Source organism: Gopherus flavomarginatus, chromosome 9 (assembly GCF_025201925.1).
Source record: "Gopherus flavomarginatus isolate rGopFla2 chromosome 9, rGopFla2.mat.asm, whole genome shotgun sequence".
Classification (NCBI taxonomy): Eukaryota; Metazoa; Chordata; order Testudines; family Testudinidae; genus Gopherus; species Gopherus flavomarginatus.
This window is the reverse complement of record NC_066625.1, coordinates 15,916,851-15,936,257: the sequence shown is the minus strand read 5'-3', so window position 1 is coordinate 15,936,257 and position 19,407 is coordinate 15,916,851. Positions and strand designations below refer to the sequence as shown.

General features: G+C 42.6%; 1 protein-coding gene across 2 annotated transcripts in view; it reads left to right on the top strand.

Moving 5' to 3' along the window:
• The window catches only part of CYTH3 (cytohesin 3), an 89,336-nt gene that overhangs the window by 56,370 nt on the left and 13,559 nt on the right, over positions 1-19,407 (top strand). For both annotated transcript variants that reach the window (XR_007776163.1, XM_050966755.1), the window contains exons 6-9: positions 9,602-9,682; positions 13,796-13,908; positions 14,922-15,070; positions 15,849-15,960. Coding sequence is in view for 1 of the 2 variants with exons in the window: in XM_050966755.1 (XP_050822712.1) it covers positions 9,602-9,682; positions 13,796-13,908; positions 14,922-15,070; positions 15,849-15,960 (455 nt within the window). In the remaining variant the exon portion in view is untranslated. The remainder of the gene's footprint in view (positions 1-9,601; positions 9,683-13,795; positions 13,909-14,921; positions 15,071-15,848; positions 15,961-19,407) is intronic.

The window sequence follows — 19,407 nt, the reverse complement described above, 5'->3', positions numbered from 1 at the left end:
AGTAAAAGCGCTGTGCTGTAGGAAGCTTTTTTTTAAATGGATGAATTTTGAAAATATCTCACATTGCTTACACAATTAATTACTCGGAAAAATAAAAGTTTTTCTAGATTTGGTTATTGTGCAAGATTTAATGTCATAAACTTCTGAAAGGTTTCAGAATCGTATTTCAACAATCTTGTAGTAGTTCTTAATGGTCTGCTCAGACGAAGAATGCTGCATGATACAGTAACTAGATGATGAGAAAATTGCTCATCATTCAAAAGGTTGGTGCCTAGACTAATGATAGTCAGCTGTTTGTATTTAGTGTTGTCTTCTTCCCTGCACATACATATCCTATTAACGTTAATGGGTAGTAAGTAGGCACCTAAAGGGGAGAATGCAGCTTAGTTTTTATCATGTACAGCACAATAAATATGCAGATTACTCCAGTTGTAATGCAGTGCAGAAAATATTTGTTTAAAAAAAAATTCAGCTGCAAAATTGTATCACTGGTAAAACCTGTAAATGAATTTCTTTCTTCATTTTTAAAAGACTACAGACATAACTCTTGCCCATATTTTTTATCAAAATCAGATGTCAGTTAGAGATTTAATAACCTAGTCACTTGGGTCCTACTCTTGTAAACTGATCATCTCTGCCATAACACTCTTAAGCCCACAGGGAATCTGTTTACAGGATTGGAGTCATAGCTTGCAGTTTGCTATAGGCCCTTAGAATTAAGTAGGCATAATGAAAGTTTATACTATAACATGGTGCACAGTATGTAGGAATTTCAACTTTTTGCATAAATACGAGAACTAGACCTCTGAGAAACTTTCCAAACATCATTTTGAATATTTCAACTACAAGTAATGAAAATGTCTTTTTTTTTAATAGATCGCTATACCTCCACTGTGCATTATTAACTTAATCTCCATAATTACACTAGAGTTTGTGTAAAGCAATCCATGTTTCTTCTTTTTCACTCTGCCATCTGATCTTGAAATAATATTTTTTCCTCTCAGGGCCTGATCCTCAAACCCTTAGTCATGCAACTAGTCCTTGTTCACATCAGTAGTGCCACTGAAGTCACTGTGATTATTTTCATGAATTAGTGTTTGCAGGATCGTAGCAAACAAGCTCAATTTACAATTCAAAAGATTATTTCCCACCTCTTCCCATCCCAAAGCTGCCAACACTGCTGTCTTCATCTAGGATCTGAAAAAATCAAGCTGCACTGTGTCTCTTCCTAACTAATTCTAAAATGTCATTGGTTTCAGTTGTGTGAGTATACTGTGTCTACACAACTCAGTTTCCATCTTGAATTCTAAACAGTTTACTACTGACTAACATAGTAACCAACATTAAATGTCAAATTACGACTCAGAAATTAGTGTCAATCTATAGAGCGGCAATTAAAACATTAGAAGAACTGAAAATATGACTGCAATGATATGTGGCTAATATTTGGCCAGAAAACCATGGAAAATATCCAGCATGAAGTCAGAAATGTGGATATTAAAAAAGCTAATTTTTATGTGACATTTCTGCTTGCTGTGTACATCTAACTTTATTAATGTAATCAATTTTTTACTTCTCTTAGCAGTATTGTCAGTTCAGCTATGCAAACGTGAAGTGAATTCTATTCTGTCCCTTGAACCAGGCTAAAACTGTTGTCGGTTACTATTACTGGTGAGGTAGGAGCTAACACCACACCTTGATTTTCGCTCTCCCTCCATTCCCAAAGTCCTAGATATAGACTGCACTACTGTCAGGTTTGGTGTTGAAATTTAATTTCATGGGGACCCAAGTTGTTGTTGTATTAAATTTCTGTTTGCTTTTCAAAAATTGCATACCATATTGCCTACTTAAACTCATTCTAACTCTGGTTTTGTTTAGAAGTTTAAGGGACATATGGGGGAAATGAAATTCAATACCTATTATGTTTTTAGAGTGACCTTGGAAAAGAAGCATTCAGTGTAGTGATTTCTCAGAATGGACTAAGGATACTGTATGCGTTAAGTGGTATTTTATTATTCCTTTTTAGGTCTGTATTTAGGGAGCAGGCCTTATTGATAGCTGTTGATTTAATGTTGATGGTTCTGCCCTATAGGAGAAAGGGATGGGGGGAGGGAAACCCGACTTTTCCCCCCTCTAGTGTGCTGTTGCTAAAGAAAGCATAGTAATGTTTTGTTGTTCGTCGAGTACTTGCTTATGTCCATTCCACGCTAGGTGTGGGTGTGCCGCTTGCACTGTTGACAGAGATTTTTCCCTTAGTGGTATCCGTTGGGCCGGCTCTGGCGCCCTCAGGAGCCACATACTTGTGTGCTGGTATAAGGGGCGCTGTCAGCCCTGTACCCACCGAGTTCCTTCTTACTGCCCATGACGGTTGCTGGTATGACCCTTCTTGCTTTGGAAAGGCTTCTTCCTAGCGGTTTTTTAACGTTTTTCTACATTCATAGTTATCATAGTGTAGTGTCTATATTTCAAGTAAGTTTGTGTGTGTATGTGTGTGTGTGATTGTAGAGTTAGTTATTTCCTATCGTGAGGGACTTCTTTGCCCCAGTGGCCGGGCATGCCCCGGGTCCCCAGGCTTCAAGCCTTGTGCCTCCTGTGGCAAGCCTATGCCCGAGAGTGACTTGCATTCCAGGTGCTTAAAGTGCCTGGGTGAAACTCACATGAAGGACAAGAGCCAAGTCTGTTGGGACTTCAGACCCTGCACCAAAAAAGACGGGGACATCAGACTGAAGGCTATCCCCATGGAAGTTGCTCTCAGACCTGCCTCAGAGCCGAGCTTCTCCGTTTCGGTGCTGAGTACTTTGGTTTCAGTGCGAAGTTCTCCCACTGCAATGAGCTCTTCCCAGCACTGTTCTCCATCTCCGGTGTTGAGGAAGAAGCATAAGAAGCAGTGGACCGAGAGAGCAGGTGAGAGAGAAGCAAGGAGAAGGCTGTTGAGTGAGACCGAGGCCTGGCCACTCTTCTGCCCCTGGACCCATGTCGGCACCATCAACTCCTGAGAGCATTAAGCCTGGTACAGGGCTCTCCGCTGAGACCAGGAGGCCACTACGGTGCCTGTGGACTGACAGTACCGTTGACTCCAGAGGCTTTTCAGGTAGCTAGGGACCTTCTATCTCTCTCTTGGTTCCACCAGCGCCAGTGGGACACCTACCAGCTCCGGCGTCTGGAAGCAGGAGGGAACAGGGTGTGTCAGGATACAGCATCCCGATCTCCAGGACACCACCAGTCCCTGAAGCCCTGTCACTGTATGGAGGTGGAAGCGGGTACCGCTCCCCCGTGGTTGCCGAGAGAAGAATTCTCCTCGGTGTCCGAAAGGGAACCTTATGTACTGCCAAAAGCCCACCATCAATACCCAGCCTATGCTCCACCAAGCTTCAGTACCAGTCCTCTGGCAGGCACCTGGCCAGTGAGTTACTGGCTGAAGCAGTGGCCCTAATGGAACCCTTGGGGGTCCTCCCTGGCCTCTCTGTACCAGATCCTTCCTACCACTGCTCCTATTCAATGGTCTCTGAAGGATGGGCTACTGCTCCTTCCTGCTCGACTCCGGTTCTGACCCTGTTGCCTCCATTGGCGTAGTTGAGGCAGACCAAGAGGAAGAAGCCCTTCCACCGGTGCAAGCTGCCTCCTCCTCCTCCTCCTCCCCAGATGAGGCTGGTGCGGGTCCCAGTAGCCTGCTTCCACAGAATGATTTCAGGGCCCATCAGGACATTCTAAAGCAGGTTGCTACAAATGTTGGCATGGAAATTGAGGAGCTCAGAGACATTGCACAGCCTTATTGATATCCTGGCTTTAGCAGCTCCATCCAAGGTGGCCTTGCCCATCAGTGAGGCAGTGAAGGGACCAGTCAAGGCCCAGTGGCAAACTCCTCCTTCTCTGGCCCCCCACTTCAAAAAGGGCAGAGAAGAAGTATTAAGTGCCAGCAAGTGGGTTTGAATACCTGTACTCGCAGCCCCCAAGGTCCCTGGTGGTGTCTGCAGTGAATGAAAGGGACAGGCAGGGCCAGTCAAGTGCTGCCTCAAAACAGAAAGATGCTGAGAGACTGGACTTTTTCAGAAGAAAGGTTTATTCCACTGGTAGCCTCCCGCTGCGTATCTCCAACCAGCAAGTGTTGCTGGCTAGATAGGATTTTATCTATGGAACTCCCTGAATAAATGGAAAGTTTCCCTGCCCCAAGAGTCCAGCACCTCTCTCCAGGTGGCTCTGGATGCTGCCAACTCAGTGGCCCAGACAGTGGCCTCTGCGGTCACCGTGAGGTGCTGTTCCTGGCTTCAGTCCTCCAGCTTACCCCACAAGGTCCAAGAGTCCATCCAGGACCTCCCCCTCAAAGGCTTCTCTCTTTTCTCAGAGCAGACAGACATGAGACTTCATGGACTAAAGGACTCAAGGGCCACTCTGTGATTCTTAGGCCTGTACACTCTGTCTGCTTCCAGAAAGGATTTTAGGTCCCAGCAGTTTCCTTCGTTCTTGGTGCCTCCAAGAAAAGAGAGGGGTTATAGATGGTGCCAACCACTGCCGCCCAACTCAGCCTCCCAGTGGGGGTCTCAGAGATATTCTGGTGGACACAAGCAGTCCTTTTGAAAGTGCATCCGAGGGCGCTGCACCCGTCACCATTTCAAATCCGCCTCCCCTTTTATTTTTGGACTGTCTGTCTCTTCATCCTGGCATGGTCATTCATAACATCAGACAGTTGGGTCCTGAACAAAGTGACAGCTGGTTATACCCTGCAGTTTCTACTCACCCCTCTCCCACTTCCCCTCCCCGTCCTTTTTCAGGACCCCTTATCATGAGCAACTCCTCGTCTAGGAAATGCAATCCTTCCTACTGATAGGGGCCGTGGAGGAAATTCTTCAAGACTTGAGAGGGAAAGGGTTACACTCCCGGTACTTCCTAAGCCCAAAGCCCAAAGGGGGCTTCCAGCCTATCTTGGACCTGCATCATCTCAATAGATATTTTAATGAACTGAGGTTCCACATGGTCTCCCTTGCCTCCATCATTTCCTCCTAAGACCCAAGAGACTGGTACACTGCCCTTGACTTAAAGGAGACATGTTTTCACATTTCTATCTTCTGTGGTCACAGAAGATTTCTCAAGGTTTATAATGGGTCAGCACCACTTCCAATTCACCACCTTCCCCTTTGGTCTATCGGCAGCCCCATGGGTATTAACCAAGTGAATGGCAGTTGTAGCAGCCTTAGTCAGGCAGCAAATTGTACAAGTCTACCTGTACTTTCATGACTGGCTGATCAAAGGTCAGTCACAGGCTTAAGTACAGAACAGTATTAGCACAGTCTAAGTCACCTTCAGGACGCTGGGCCTGCTGATAAACAAGCAGAAGTCAATTCTTGTCCTGGTTCAGAGAATAGAATTTATCAGGGCGGTGCTCGACTCGATCCAAGTCAGGCTTTCCTGCTGAAAGCCCGTTTCCAGACCAAGTGAGACCTGATATCCAAAGTCATGGCCCACCCAATTGCAGCTGCTCAGGGTGTACCTCAGGCTACTGGGTCACATGGTGGCTTGTACTTACGTAGTTCAATACGTGGCTCAGACCCCTCCAGATGTGGCTAGCATGAGTTTATTCCCTGAGCAGACACCACTTGAACTCAGTGCTCACAGGCCCTCTCCTCCCTGCACTCGTGGAAAGACCCCAGGTCGGCAACGATGGGAGTGCCCTTTGTTACCCCACAACCGTCAGTATTAGTCTCAGATGTATCAGACCTAGGGTGGGGAGCCCACTGCAACAACCTCAGGGCCTTCGGTCCCAGGAAGAACTCTCCCTGCACATAAATATCAGGGAGCTCAGGGCGGTTCGCTTAGCATGCCAACTGTTCCTTCCCCAGATCTCAGGCATGGTGATACAAGTCCTGGCAGACAATACGTTGGCCACATTCTAGAGCAGTAAGCAAGGAAGGGCTCCATCCTTGGCCCTGTTTCAGGAAACTGTCCACCTATGGGACTTGTGTGCGAGACACTCCACCTCGAGGCGTCGCACTCTCGGGAGGCCGGAATGTATTGGTGGATCACTGTAGCTGATCCTTCTCCTCTCATCACGAGTGGTCCCATCACTCAGAGATCGCCAGATTCATCATCCAAAAGTGGGAGGCCTCTCCAGGTGAACCTGCTCGCCGCCAGGCAGAACAGAAAATGTCAGCAGTCTTGTTTGCTGCATGGGCACAGCTTAGGCTCCCTCTCCGATGTCTCCCTGCTCTTGTGGGCTGGCCACCTACTGTACGCCTTTCCCCTGATTTCCTTGGTTCACAAGGTTCTTCTAAAAATCGAACTGGACAGGGCAAGAGTTACCCTGATAGCACCAGTGTGGCTGCACCAGTATTGGTTCAGAATGCTCCTGGCCCGCTCAGTGACAGCTCCACTTTCTCTCCCACTCCGTCTGCATCTGTTTTCACAAGACCACAGCTGGTTACTTCATCTGAACCTCGCCTCCCTGCATCTAACTGCTGCATGGCTGAACCCTGAAGAACAACCCTGCTTGGAACAGGTTTGGCAGGTCTTGCTAGGTTGTAGAAAGCCTTCCGCCAAGGCTACCTACTTAGGCAAGTGGAAATGTTTTGTTTTTTGGGCTTCCGAATATGATCTCTTTCCATCTCGATCTTCCCTTCAGTCTATCTTGGACTATTTGCTCCACTTAAAACAGCAGGACCTGGCCCTCTCATTTGTTAAGGTACACAAAATAACGGTCTGGTTTCTCAAGGGCTTGGAAAGACTGTATCCTCAAGTTTGCAAACCAACCCCTCCCCCTTCTTTCCCCCATGGCACTTAAATCTGGTCCTGTCAAAGCTCATGGGCCCTCCCCTGCCAAGCCTTTAGTAGCCCTGCTGCTTCTATTCAGGCTTGCTGCAAGCAAGTGAATATCCCACCTCTGGCCATCATGACCGTTCGTTCCATGAAAGTCCAAGTTTTCTCAGGAGCGGCACCAGGGTTTTGGCGCCCTGGGCGGGGGTCCTTCCGCGCTCCTGGTCGTTGGTGGCAATTCTGCAGCGAGGGGGTCCTTCTGCACTCCCAATCTTTGGGGGACTTCGGCGGTGGGTCCCGGAGCAAGTGAAGGACCCGCCGCAGAATTGCCGCCGAAGACCCGGAGTGCGGAAGGACCCCCGCCACTGAATTGCTGCCGAGGGTGGCAAAATGCCGTCCCCCCAAATCCTGGCACCCTAGGTGACCGCCTAGGTCACCTAAATGGAAGTGCCGTCCCTGAGTTTCATCAACAGCATTCCTCGCGCTGGTCTCAATCCAGGACATCTGCAGAGCTGCGACCTAATCTTCGGTGCATACCTTTGTGTCCCACTATGCCGTCATCCAGGAGGCCCGAGACAGCACCAGTTTCAGAAGAGCAGTGTAGCAATCAGCATGTCTGTAAACTCCGAGCCCACCTCCTGGGGTACTGATTGTGAATCACCTAGCATGGAATGATGGAATGAACATGAGCAAGCACTCGCAGAAGAAAAAACTGTTACTAACCTTCTGTAACTGTTGTTCTTTGAGATGTGTTGCTCATATCCTTTTCAAACCCACCCTCCTACCACTCTGTCAGAGTCAATGGCAAGTAGAAACTGAGATGGTGCAGGTCCAGTGAGGCCCCTTATACCAGCGTATAAGCATGTGGCTCCAGGGAGTGTTAGAGGCAGCCCAATAGATACCACAAAGTGGAAAATCTCTGGCAATAGTGCATGCGGCACGCACACACCTAGCATGGAAGGGACATGAGCAATGCATCTTGAAGAACAAGAGTTATGGAAGGTTAGTAACCATAGGTGCCAAATTCGTGGGTGCTTGGTGCTTAGCACCCACTAGCAGCCAGCTCCCCCACTCCCACCCGCTGGGATCACCTGTTCCGCGACGTGCGGAGGGGGACGAGTAGGAACTGGGCGCGCTTGGGGGAGAGGGAAGAACTGGGTGGGAAGAGGTGGAGGGGGGGAAGAGGTGGGGTGGAGCCTTGGGGGAAGGAGTGGAGTGGAGGCCTGGCTTGAGACGGAGCAGGGGTGGGATGTGGGGTGGAGCAGGGGTGGGATGTGGGGTGGAGCAGGGGTTGAGCACCCCCAGGGAAAGGAGGAAACTGGTGCCTGTATTAGTAACCGTTTTTTCTCTGGGAATATTTGTGTAAGAAGTTACAAAACAGCATTTTCAGCAAAGGATTATAGCTGAACATATAAAAGATACCATGAAACTCTCTAGTCTTTCCATTAATTTATCCAGACTGCTTGAGGTTCCCATTTCAAGACAGTTGCAACAATAACTGTTGAGCAAAGAGAATGAGTCATTGTCATGGTATAATCCCTCACTCTGAACCTTAGCGTCCAAAGGATGGGGTACCAGCATGAATTCCTCTAAGCTCAATTACCAGCTTAGTACTTGTAGCGCTGCCACCAACCAGGAATTCCAGTGCCTGGTACGCTCCGGTCCCCCCCAAAACCTTGCCCGGGGACCCCCAAAACCCGTCCCTCTGGATCTTAACACAAGGAAAGTAAACCCTTTCCCTCACCGTTGCCTCTCCCAGGCTTCCTCTCCCTGGGTTACCCTGGAAGATCACTGTGATTCAAACTCCTTGAATCTTAAAACAGAGAGGAAAATTCACCTTTCCCCTTCCTTCTCTTTCCCCCTCCCAGACTCTCCCTGAGAGAGAAAGTAAACCTAACACAGACAGAAAATTAACCTTTCTCTCCCCCTTCTCTCCTTTCGCCCCACCAATTCCCTGGTGGATCCAGACCCAGTCCCCTGGGGTCTCACCAGAATAAAAAAAACAATCAGGTTCTTAAACAAGAAAAGCTTTTAATTAAAGAAAGAAAAACAATAAAAATTATCTTTGTAAATTTAAGATGGAATATGTTACAAGGTCTTTCAGCTATAGACACTGGGAATACCCTCCCAGCCTAAGTATACAAGTACAAATTAAAATCCTTTTAGCAAAATACAAATTTGAACTCCTTCCAGCCAAATACACATTTGCAAATAAAGAAAACAAATATAAGCCTAACTCGCCTTATCTACCTAGTACTTACTATTCTGGACATATAAGAGACTGTATCAGAGAGATTGGAGAGAACCCTGGTTGCACGTCTGGTCACTCTCAGAACCCAGAGAGAACAACAACCAAAAACTAACAGCACACACCAAAAATTCCCTCCCTCAAGATTTGAAAGTATCCTGTCCCCTGATTGGTCCTCTGGTCAGGTGACAGCCAGGCTCACTGAACTTGTTAACCCTTTACAGGCAAAATAGACATGAAATCCTCCTGTTCTATTAACTCTTAACTATCTGTTTATGACAGTCATTTTGAAGATCATTTAGATAAAGAGTTAAAATCAATGTAGAGTGACAGGCTCTTGCCAGCTCCTGTTTTTAATGGCAGCAGCAACACTTTCTAGTCCTACTAGGTTAAATTTCATTTTAGCAAAACTGGGAGAAGAATCTTGCACTTAAAATATCCCAAAGCTAAATATGTGTTAGGAATATTAATGATGGCTTTTATTTGCCTGGTTAGTTTCTTTCTTTTTTTCTATCTTATGCATTAATAGGAAGCAGTTCTTGAAGCATTTCTTTAAGTTTATGGTTTGGTGTAGTAATTCTCTATTGTCATTTTGTTTCTTTTTCTCAGAGATGAATTTAATATTAAAGTTCTTCAGGCTTTTGTTGAACTCCATGAGTTTGCTGATCTCAATCTTGTACAAGCCTTAAGGTGAGTGCATTATAATTGTCTTTATCAAACTTCATATTTAATTAAATCTAAGTATATAGATGGTTCACTACAGCAGCTGATCTTTGACTTGAATGTATGATTTACTCTGTATCTTGTTAGTAAACAAATCTTCCTTTCCCTCTTTTTTGCTTGTTTGCATATACATTGCCTTTGAACTCTTAATCTGTGAAATTAATGATTTCACACAAATACAAAGGGCCAAAGACCAGTTTCAGATGAACATAAGAACGGCCATACTCGGTCAGACCAACGGTCCATCTAGCCCAGTATCCTGTCTTCTGACAGTGGTCAATGCCAGGTGCCCCAGAAGGAATGAACAGAACAGGTAATCAAGTGATCCATCCCCTGTTGCCCATTCCCAACTTCTGTCAAACAGAGGCTAGGGACACCATCCCTGCCCATCCTGGCTAATAGCCGTTGATGGACCTATCCTCTATGAAATGATGCTTGATGTGCCTGCCAAATAGCTCACATGTGCACATTTTCTGAGATAAGCAAAAAAGTCGCTGACTCTGAATTGGCGATTAGATTCCATTGTAAAGAGAATATTGTCAGTGCAAAGTATTGCTTCTACTTTTCCCCATCGCTTCCTTCCCACCACCTCAGAATTAAATTCTTAACTTATTTATTCTTGTTAAGTAAATAATAGACTTCTTATTTTTCACAGGTTGGTAGCAGATAGGTTAAAATATGTAGTGCTTGAATTTGGTTATTAAGCTGGTGTAAATCCAGATTAATTCCAATGAATTGCCAGGGTTTAGAGAGTGCTGTCAAATTTGTAGCTGAAAGGGCTCCCACTCCAAAATAGGTTAAAATGTTGATGTGGTCTTTCCTACACATGCTGCATTCTCATGGGGTGCGTCATAAGAGCAGCTTTATGCTGATTAAGGCTTGTAGTGGTGATAACTTGAGCTGCCTGAGGAATCAGGATGTTTCCTCTGACTCCATGGTTCTGTCTGGAATATACAATACTTCTATCTCCTTCTGCCTCTTAATAGCAAACCTCAATCCACTCTTCCACAGGCTGTTGCTATTAATTATTTGATTATAGTAGCTCCCAAAATCCTCAATCAGGACTAGACCTCATTGTGTTGGGAGCTGTGCAAACATAGTTTTAAAAAAAAACCTACAGAATTTATAATTCTGAAGATGATGCAACAGCTGGGTGTAGCACACAGAATAAAACATGGCAAAAGGGAAGGTACTATAGAGAGGAACACCTGGTTAATAAATGTCCTAGCAATGTGAATGTGGGCATGGCTTTTTTAAAAGATGCAAATGAATAAGAGATTTTAACTCTTCCCCAGAAGTGCACCATTTGCAGTTATTTCCTACTGCTTTCCCCTACCATATCCAGCTGTTCAGGCAGAGCAGTTTGGGACTTGTGGGAAGTAGACAAGCTTTGTACTTAGGACCTATCAAATAGTTTTTCAGGGGGACCCACCTTTGCTTGATCTAATCGCCAATGGAGAGACAGCAATGTAAATCCTGAGTAACTGAGAACAGAAGTTTCCCACAGAATGAAAATTCAGTTTACATGCTATACAGGGAATGAAAAACATTTGTGTTTTATCATATAGGACAGTGGGGAGTACAGTGACTTATCTATATATGCAGTATTATTTTCACTTGAGTTTTCACAAATCTTGAATTTTATAAGTGAAACTGAAAGGCTGTGAAAAATACTAAAATTGACCAATATTGATTTATTGCAGCAAAACTTGAGTTATGTTGTACCAAATCCATAAAGTTATCAGACCAAACACAAACAAATGAACAAACAAACAACAAAACAACTGTAGTACAATATGGTTTAGGAAGCTGCTTGATTTCATGCATCCTTTACCTAAAATGTTCTCTTTTATTTTATATTAGTCTGGCAAGCTTTCGCTTTCACTTGGTTTCTGTACCTAAAATATGCTGCAAGTGAATTTAGTACTACTAGAGCTATGTGAAGAATTTAAAGATTTTGAAATTTAGCCTCATTCCAAATTGCAGTGAAAACCAAAAATTTCAAAATTCTCCAAAGGAAAATTCCTTTTAAAGAATTCTATCAGATTGTTCAAAATGCTTCATTTAGACAAATTGAAAGGTTTATTTTGATTTTGACTCTTTGATGTTGTCAGCAGGGCTGGCTACAGGGGTTTTGCCACCTCAAGCAGCCAAAAAAAAACAACCCACGATCGCGATCTGCGGCAGTTCAGTGGGAGGTCCTTCGCTGGGAGCGGGAGTGAGGGACCCTTCGCCAAATTGCCGCCGAATCCCTGAAAGTGCCGCCCCACTCCCGAGTTGCCGCCCCAAGCACCTGCTTGATAAGCTGGTGCCTGGAGCCGGCCCTGATTGTCAGGACTTCTTCCTGTTTTTTTGTTTTGTTTTTGTAAACAAAATTTGTGCAAAATTGGTTCGATTTCATGAAGCATTGTGACAAAACTGCATATTTCAACAAAATATGGCTCAATCCAAGTTTCTCAGACCAGCTTTCTTTAGAACACATAGCAAGTGTTGGATTGCTGGTTCTGAGGTGAAATTCTTCATTTCATGCACTGAAGAGGTGCAGCATAGGTAGTGCTAGTTCACTCTCCATGCCCAGTCAACTCTGCATTCTCTCTGAGACTGCCAGTAAGGGACCCATTTGTGTTGAGATATGTGTCCACTAGGAATGAGCTTTAGACCATTAAAATTAACTTCATGTATGCTACCAGACAGTAATCTGATGCAACTTCTTTCAGTCACTGCTGATCTGGAGTAGTTTAGAACTGACAGCTTGGATATGAAAGGTTCTGTGACCCATTGCAAATGTCCTAAGATACTCTGTTTTGCTTGCAAATATTCTTGGTCTTCACTTTCGTGAATTGTGACGCTTAATGTTTAAAATGTCAACAGGGCATCCCTCCTGAAAGCAGATTCAGTCTCTGTATAGAAGTGTTGTAAAAATACCAGTCACTGGAAGTGTTTTTTAGACTGGCACTTTTTTGTATCTAAACCTTGGTTTCTTTTTTGATGTCATTGTCTTATGGATGTGGATCTCGCATTTACTTCCTGTTTTAAGAACGTACAATTGTTTCAACTGGCCAACTTCAAAGAAGTAGAGCCACAAACAAGAGGCTGTGCTATCTGCCCTAACTTTGCCTTACAGTTGTAGCTTTGATGGTTGGACTTAAGAACACGAATAATAATTCCTAAACTGATGATGCCAACAGGAAGTGTGAAAAACATTTTATGTGGTACAGCACTTGAGAACATACCTTTCCTATAAACTCTGTGTTAATGCCAATATTGCTGTTCTGTACTATTCTGGATCTTATTTTAATCACCATTTGTAATCTACAGTCCTTTTAATTTTAGATCAGTTCGTGCAATCATCGTGCTTTGTATCTCTGTCAGTTCGATTTATTTTTTTAAAGGGCATCCAAGAAGAAGGCAAAACCTACTTTTATTGCATACTTGTAATAGGAACACTTTATTTCCTGTATCTGAATTTAAAGCCCATTGCAGTGATAGTGAGAAGTCACATTTCCTTTTTAAGATCTGGCCATGATAGCATAAATATCCCTACGGTCTGTCCCTTATCCATCCCAGTCAAGAAGGGCTCTTGCTATCCCAAGCATTGACTTGTTATGTCTGGTTGGTTCAAATGAAGATATTGGGTTTTAGTCCAACTTTTTTGGTTCTGGGCCATTGTATATAATACAGCCCTCTTTTCCTTTCAACAAAGTCTTGAGAAGAATATGCACCTTTTAGCAATGAAGAAGCACTGTGGTACAGCTAGCTGGAAAGCGTGGCCTCCTGTGTATTTCCTGCTTCTGACAACATGGAAAAGGAGAGAATTGCAAAATTTGTACCAGAATATGTGGTCTTCCCAGAATACGTTGTCTTACCTGTGAGCATGCAGTGCTGTTGGCTGAGTGCTGAGTTAAAATATTTTGTAATTACTTATGAGTTGAATTTTGAGATTTGTTTTAAAATAACTTCCCATGTTATTTACAAATTACTAATTTCTGCTTAGAAGCTGATTATTGCCAATATATGTCTAATGTATAAATATTGGAATGGATCTTGTTTTACTGAAGTGGTTATACTTCCCTTTTATAGGCAATTCCTGTGGAGTTTCAGACTTCCAGGAGAGGCTCAGAAAATTGATCGTATGATGGAAGCTTTTGCTTCACGCTATTGCCTTTGTAACCCTGGAGTCTTTCAGTCTACAGGTTAGTCATGATATATTTTCTGTCAGAATCACCTGTAACGCGTGATCTGACAAATGATGTAATAAACTGTCTTGAATTCAAAGAGAAAGCAGCAAACTTGGAAGTCCAGGCTAAGACAATATGTGAAATGAAAAACAAGAATGTTCTGAGGTGTGGGAAAAACAAAGAGCCTAATCCTGCACTCCTTCTTATTTCTAAGTAAAAGGTGCAAGATTGGATCAGAAACATCTTTTCTCCAGCAGTGTTTAAACAATGGTTTAAATAAACTATTGATAAAGTGCAACATATCATACAAATGCCTCCAAAGAGCTGTAGTAAGATGGGACAAACTGAAAGGTAGAAGATGCTACAGCAAAATGCTGCTGCATCAAAATAAGCAATATTTCTGGGATTATTTTTGGGGACCAGTTTCTGCAAATGCCAGAATGTTATGCCTCATCACCTATGTCTGAAGTATAAATGCAAAAGCAAAACTCGTTAAAAATAAAACTGAAGGGACTAGCGTTAGGAGAACCACTTGGCCAAAAAAAAAAAAAAATGGAGGAAATAACTGAACATTTAAACCTGGACCCTTTAAAACAGATTTACAAACCCAGCACAATGTTGAAGGAGCAAGGGGTGGGGAGTAACCTGGAGCAAAAATGTTTGAAGATAAAATGTGCACAAATAACCTACATGATTTGTGTCACAAAAAGCAAATACAAACTCTCAGCTGATAGATGGCATGTCTGAATGTTAACAGGTCCAGTGTTTAGAGGAAGCATTCAAAAGTTTCTCACTCATCTGAATCCTTAGGTCGTTTTCTCTTTTTAGAAAATATATACATGTCCATGGTTCAGACCAAAGAACTCAGGAGTTACTCTTGTATGTAGGGTTTTGTTGTTTTTTTGTAGGGGGAGGAGGGGATGCACATAATTCCCTTACTTTGCTATTCAGAACTGCTCGGGGTTTCTTTTACAGGCTACTGTATATACAATACACAGAGCAATAATTCCTTTTCAATGTTATTTCAGATACATGTTATGTGCTATCATTTGCAATCATTATGTTAAATACTAGTCTACACAACCATAATGTAAGAGATAAACCAACAGTGGAGCGGTTTATATCTATGAATCGTGGCATTAATGAAGGTGGGGACCTTCCAGAAGAACTGCTACGGGTAAGTCGCATTAAGATGACCAAGTGGAACCTCGTGGTTTTTTAACTGGGGCTTAGAAGCAAGTGCAATGATTCTCAGACTAATCTGTCAATTAGTGTCTCGATCATTTTGTGTGATGCAGCTTTGACAACCAAGTACCGTGACCTTGCGACATACCTCAGCCTCTTGAGGGACTGAGAGGAAGAAACACTTTGCTTCACTCAACAAGCAACCTCTTTGGCTTTTTGAGCAATGTTTATTGGATATATCTCTACAGCCAGTCTGTCTTGTTTGGAATCTGCTCTATTCAACATAAGGTTGAGTGTGGGGAGAATAAAGGAGGGAAAATAGTAGTGATCACTGAGGCTCCAAAGACGGCCATCATGACATACTGTGGAAGAAAAGTAATGATACAAAGATGCCATTTTATTGAGATTTTCAAGTTAATGATGTCTAATATTTTTCAAAACAAATTTTTTTTAGTGAAACTTGTATTGAACAAAACTATTGAGAATATGAAAGCTCTGGAAAAAATGAGTGCTAGGCTTCTTAAAGAACGTCTATTTCTTTACCGAGAAATACACAGGAAATCTTCAAAAAGGGACACTTACCTGCAAAGAAATGATATCTGCTTTTAACTTACTTTATTTGTAGACTGTGGTGAATACTGCTTGGAGGAGGATGGTTCCAGTTTCTCTGGGAGATGTTCCTAGTTCATTTGAGTATAAGTAGTCAGAAAGAATGGAATCTCTTGGTTATCTGATGTACAGGTTGCTGAATTTTTTTTGTTTTCTTCCAGAATTTGTATGAAAGTATTAAAAATGAGCCATTTAAAATTCCAGAAGATGACGGAAATGATCTAACACATACATTTTTTAATCCAGACAGAGAAGGTTGGCTACTGAAATTAGGTTAGTAGAAGAGCAATTTCTATGATACTTTGCTTTGTGTGTGAGTGATATGTATGCCACTTTCCTTGCTAACTGCTTTGTTGTAAATCTAATAGGATTAAATTAGTAATAATTCCTGCTTAAAAACATGTGATCTAAATATCAATAAATCCTTTACACTGTTTTGTGTAATTGCTAATTCTGAGAAGTATAAAAAGGAGACGTAATCTTGTCACTTGAATTTTGAAGTGGAGTTTGATTTCTGGTACTTGAGAACTGAAACCTCAGCAGCAGAAAGGAAGCTCCATTTACTTTTTACAAATCCCAGTGACTGAAAAATAACAAATCTATGTGAAACCATTCCAGAAAACTGTATAGTCACGTCAACTCAGTTTTCTGCACAAAAAGCAATGCATTTATTTTCAAATAGTTGTTTTTGTGTGTCTTCATTTTTCCATATTATTTGTGAGTTTCTGTTGGTTTGGTTTTGGCTATGATTTTTAATGAGTGGTTTAAATGTGCCTTCTTGTTTTCCTTATGGCCTATGACCTATCACCTTTCTGTTCTGTGACTGGCTGTCTCTGCTTGTTCTGCATTAGGAGGTACGTACCTGATGGCTTTCCAGCTTCCCCCGCCTTGTTCAGTTGCTCATTCTTTTTTTGTTTTTCTTCTTCTTTGTTTGTTTCTTAAATCGAATGTATTATAGCACTATACTTCTCATGTAATGTCACTAACTTTAGCCCTAGTGGGACTTTACTTGTACATAATGTATGCTTGTACATTATGGTGTTAATAATTTACTATCTTCCCCTTGAGATTCTTCTGCAAAATAAGAATATATACTTTGTAAAGCAATGCAATGATAGTGTTTCAGATTGCTTCACAGCATCCTTCAGACTCATTGAGGTATACAAATGAGAGGAGTACTTTTCACAGCAGAGAAGTACAGTTATCTTATTCTTGTAATACACGTTATAAAATGTCAAGTATCAGAGGGGTAGCCGTGTTAGTCTGGATCTGTAAAAGCAGCAAAGAATCCTGTGGCACCTTATAGACTAACAGACATTTTGGAGCACAAGCTTTCGTGGGGGAATACCCACTTCGTCAGATGCATCAGTTGCATCTGACGAAGTAGGTATTCACCCACGAAAGCTCGTGCTCCAAAACGTCTGTTAGTCTATAAGGTGCCACAGGATTCTTTGCTGCTGTTATAAAATGTGTTTTGTTACTTGTATGAAAATTTTCTGTCAGAATGTTGAAAGGCTTATTTTAAACAAAATAGCCTATAGCTGAAATGTGCATGTGCTAAAAAGACTAGTTATTCCATAATAACTTTCTTATGTGGGTTTTTTTGTATTTAGTTTATTTTAATTAAATATAAAAACACCTCAGAGTTCAGGATTCTGAAGCCTCTGGCAGTTTGTACCATGCTGGCACTGCAGTTCTAAGCTGCTCTGATTTTTTTGCACACTCTTTTGAAGTTGATGTGGCTTACTTACCCATTTTGTTTAATGAGGGAGCCAGCTGCAAAGGGTAGCCATTTTCCTGGTTAGAACAGACTCTAAACTTTGGTTCTAGTTTTTTTAAAACATTCTTTGTTTTGTTTTAAAAGACTGATTTAAAGACCAAAATTTACTCAATTTCAGAGCCAGCTTCTGGCTGCTCTTGTATAAGAGGAACCTTGCACCTGCTCAGAGGCAGCCAGGATCCTGATGATCCCTGAGTGCAAGGTCAGTGGGAATTGAAGTGCAGCCAGCAGCACTAGATAGAGGGGAGGTACACTGAAGGCAGAGCAAGGGCTCACCTCCATCCATGGTAGCTAGACGCTGGGGCTGAGGCTGGCACTGACAGGAAATACGAGGACTGAGACACTCCCAGGGGCTGTTCCAGAGCTGTTCAAGAGCACTGGACCTGTGAATCCGTGACAGCTGGTTGTAGCACCCTTGGAAAAAGATGCAACAATGATAGCTACCGCATGTGCTTCCCCAGCCTTGCTGTCCTCTGTAGGCAGAATGCCTCCAGCCACAATAGCTGGTATGGTCTCGTATCACATTGGTTTTATAGGAACTGATGTGAAAATGGCTGTGGATTGTAGATAGATTTATTAATATTGATAGGAATTATTATGTAGTGATTCCATAGTCCATACATTCACTCAGTTGTTCAACTTTTTACTTCTGCTTCTGTGTAGTAACAACCAAGTGAATAGACGAGTGTATGGGCACAAGTGCTTTGGCAATATCAGTTTATTAAGAATACATTCTAATAAGCTCAGCAGTAGGGGCCATCTCCCAAAATATTGTAGCCTTGGAGGGAGAGCTATTGGACACATGGCTAATTAGCTACTTCAGGACCCCATAGTTTCAGGTGTTAAGCACCTTCAGTTTCCATTGACATCAATGGGAGTTCGGGGTGCTTGGCAGCTCTTGCAGTGGGGCCCTTAGAACACAATGCCAGGAGCAAGGGCTGCAGAGGGCCATTTAAAGTGGAAACCCCCATAAATTTGCCCTCCTTGCCTGACCCGTCTGTTTCACTCTGAGGTGCCTCCCCCACCAGCAGCCTGGCCCTCCTGCCCATGAGCCCTTATACACACTCCCTCCAATTTGAGTAGGTGGCGTTGCAAGCTGTGTGTGGGGTTACAGCACCTGTCAGGTTTGGCCTGGCCAAAAAGTGGTTGGGCCATTGCCTGTGTTCCCTCCCCCCCCCCCCCCACCCCAGCTATGTGGCCTATGGCCGGAAGGCTTCCTGTGTGGTTGTCTCCATTACTTCATCTGCAGATGTTATGAACACTGCAAAATCCTCAAATACCCTCTTTGTGTTCCTAAGTAAAAAAGCAGAGCCTCTTCCTGTTGATGTTTGAAGACATAAATGGCTTAACAGGCGCAGTATTCATAGTTGAGATAATTTGAAAGATGACTTGAAGAGCTGATACATTATCCATTCAACAATATGTGGCAGTGCTCACCTCAACTGAAAGGATTTCTTAAGACAAGACTTCAGGAACAAGAAATATTTTAGCACAAAAAACATCCAGATAAGTCTGTTACCACTCAAATTATTTTCAATATTAATATTACCTACAGTTTTTTAAAATCTAAAACTTTTGATGTTGTTTTTTAAATATATACAAAAATATACTTGCAGATACTACTATGCAATAACTTTACCATCACCAGTTGTGACTTTAATTTACAGTAACTCCCTTCTTAAATTACTCCAAGGAGTAAAACTGTTATAACTGAATTGTATAATATGAAGATATTTATTTAATCAGACTCCTGTACATGAAAAAATGGTATGAGAAATAGCTCATAATGGTAATAAATCTCTTAAAGGTGAAACATAAAATTAAAAAAAAAAAGATGTTTTTCTTGAAATTAAAATAAAAATCTGAAATCAGCAACTATTTTGGAGCTAAATATTTTCTTTATTTTACTTCTAAAAATATCACCTCGCAAGGAAAGCGAT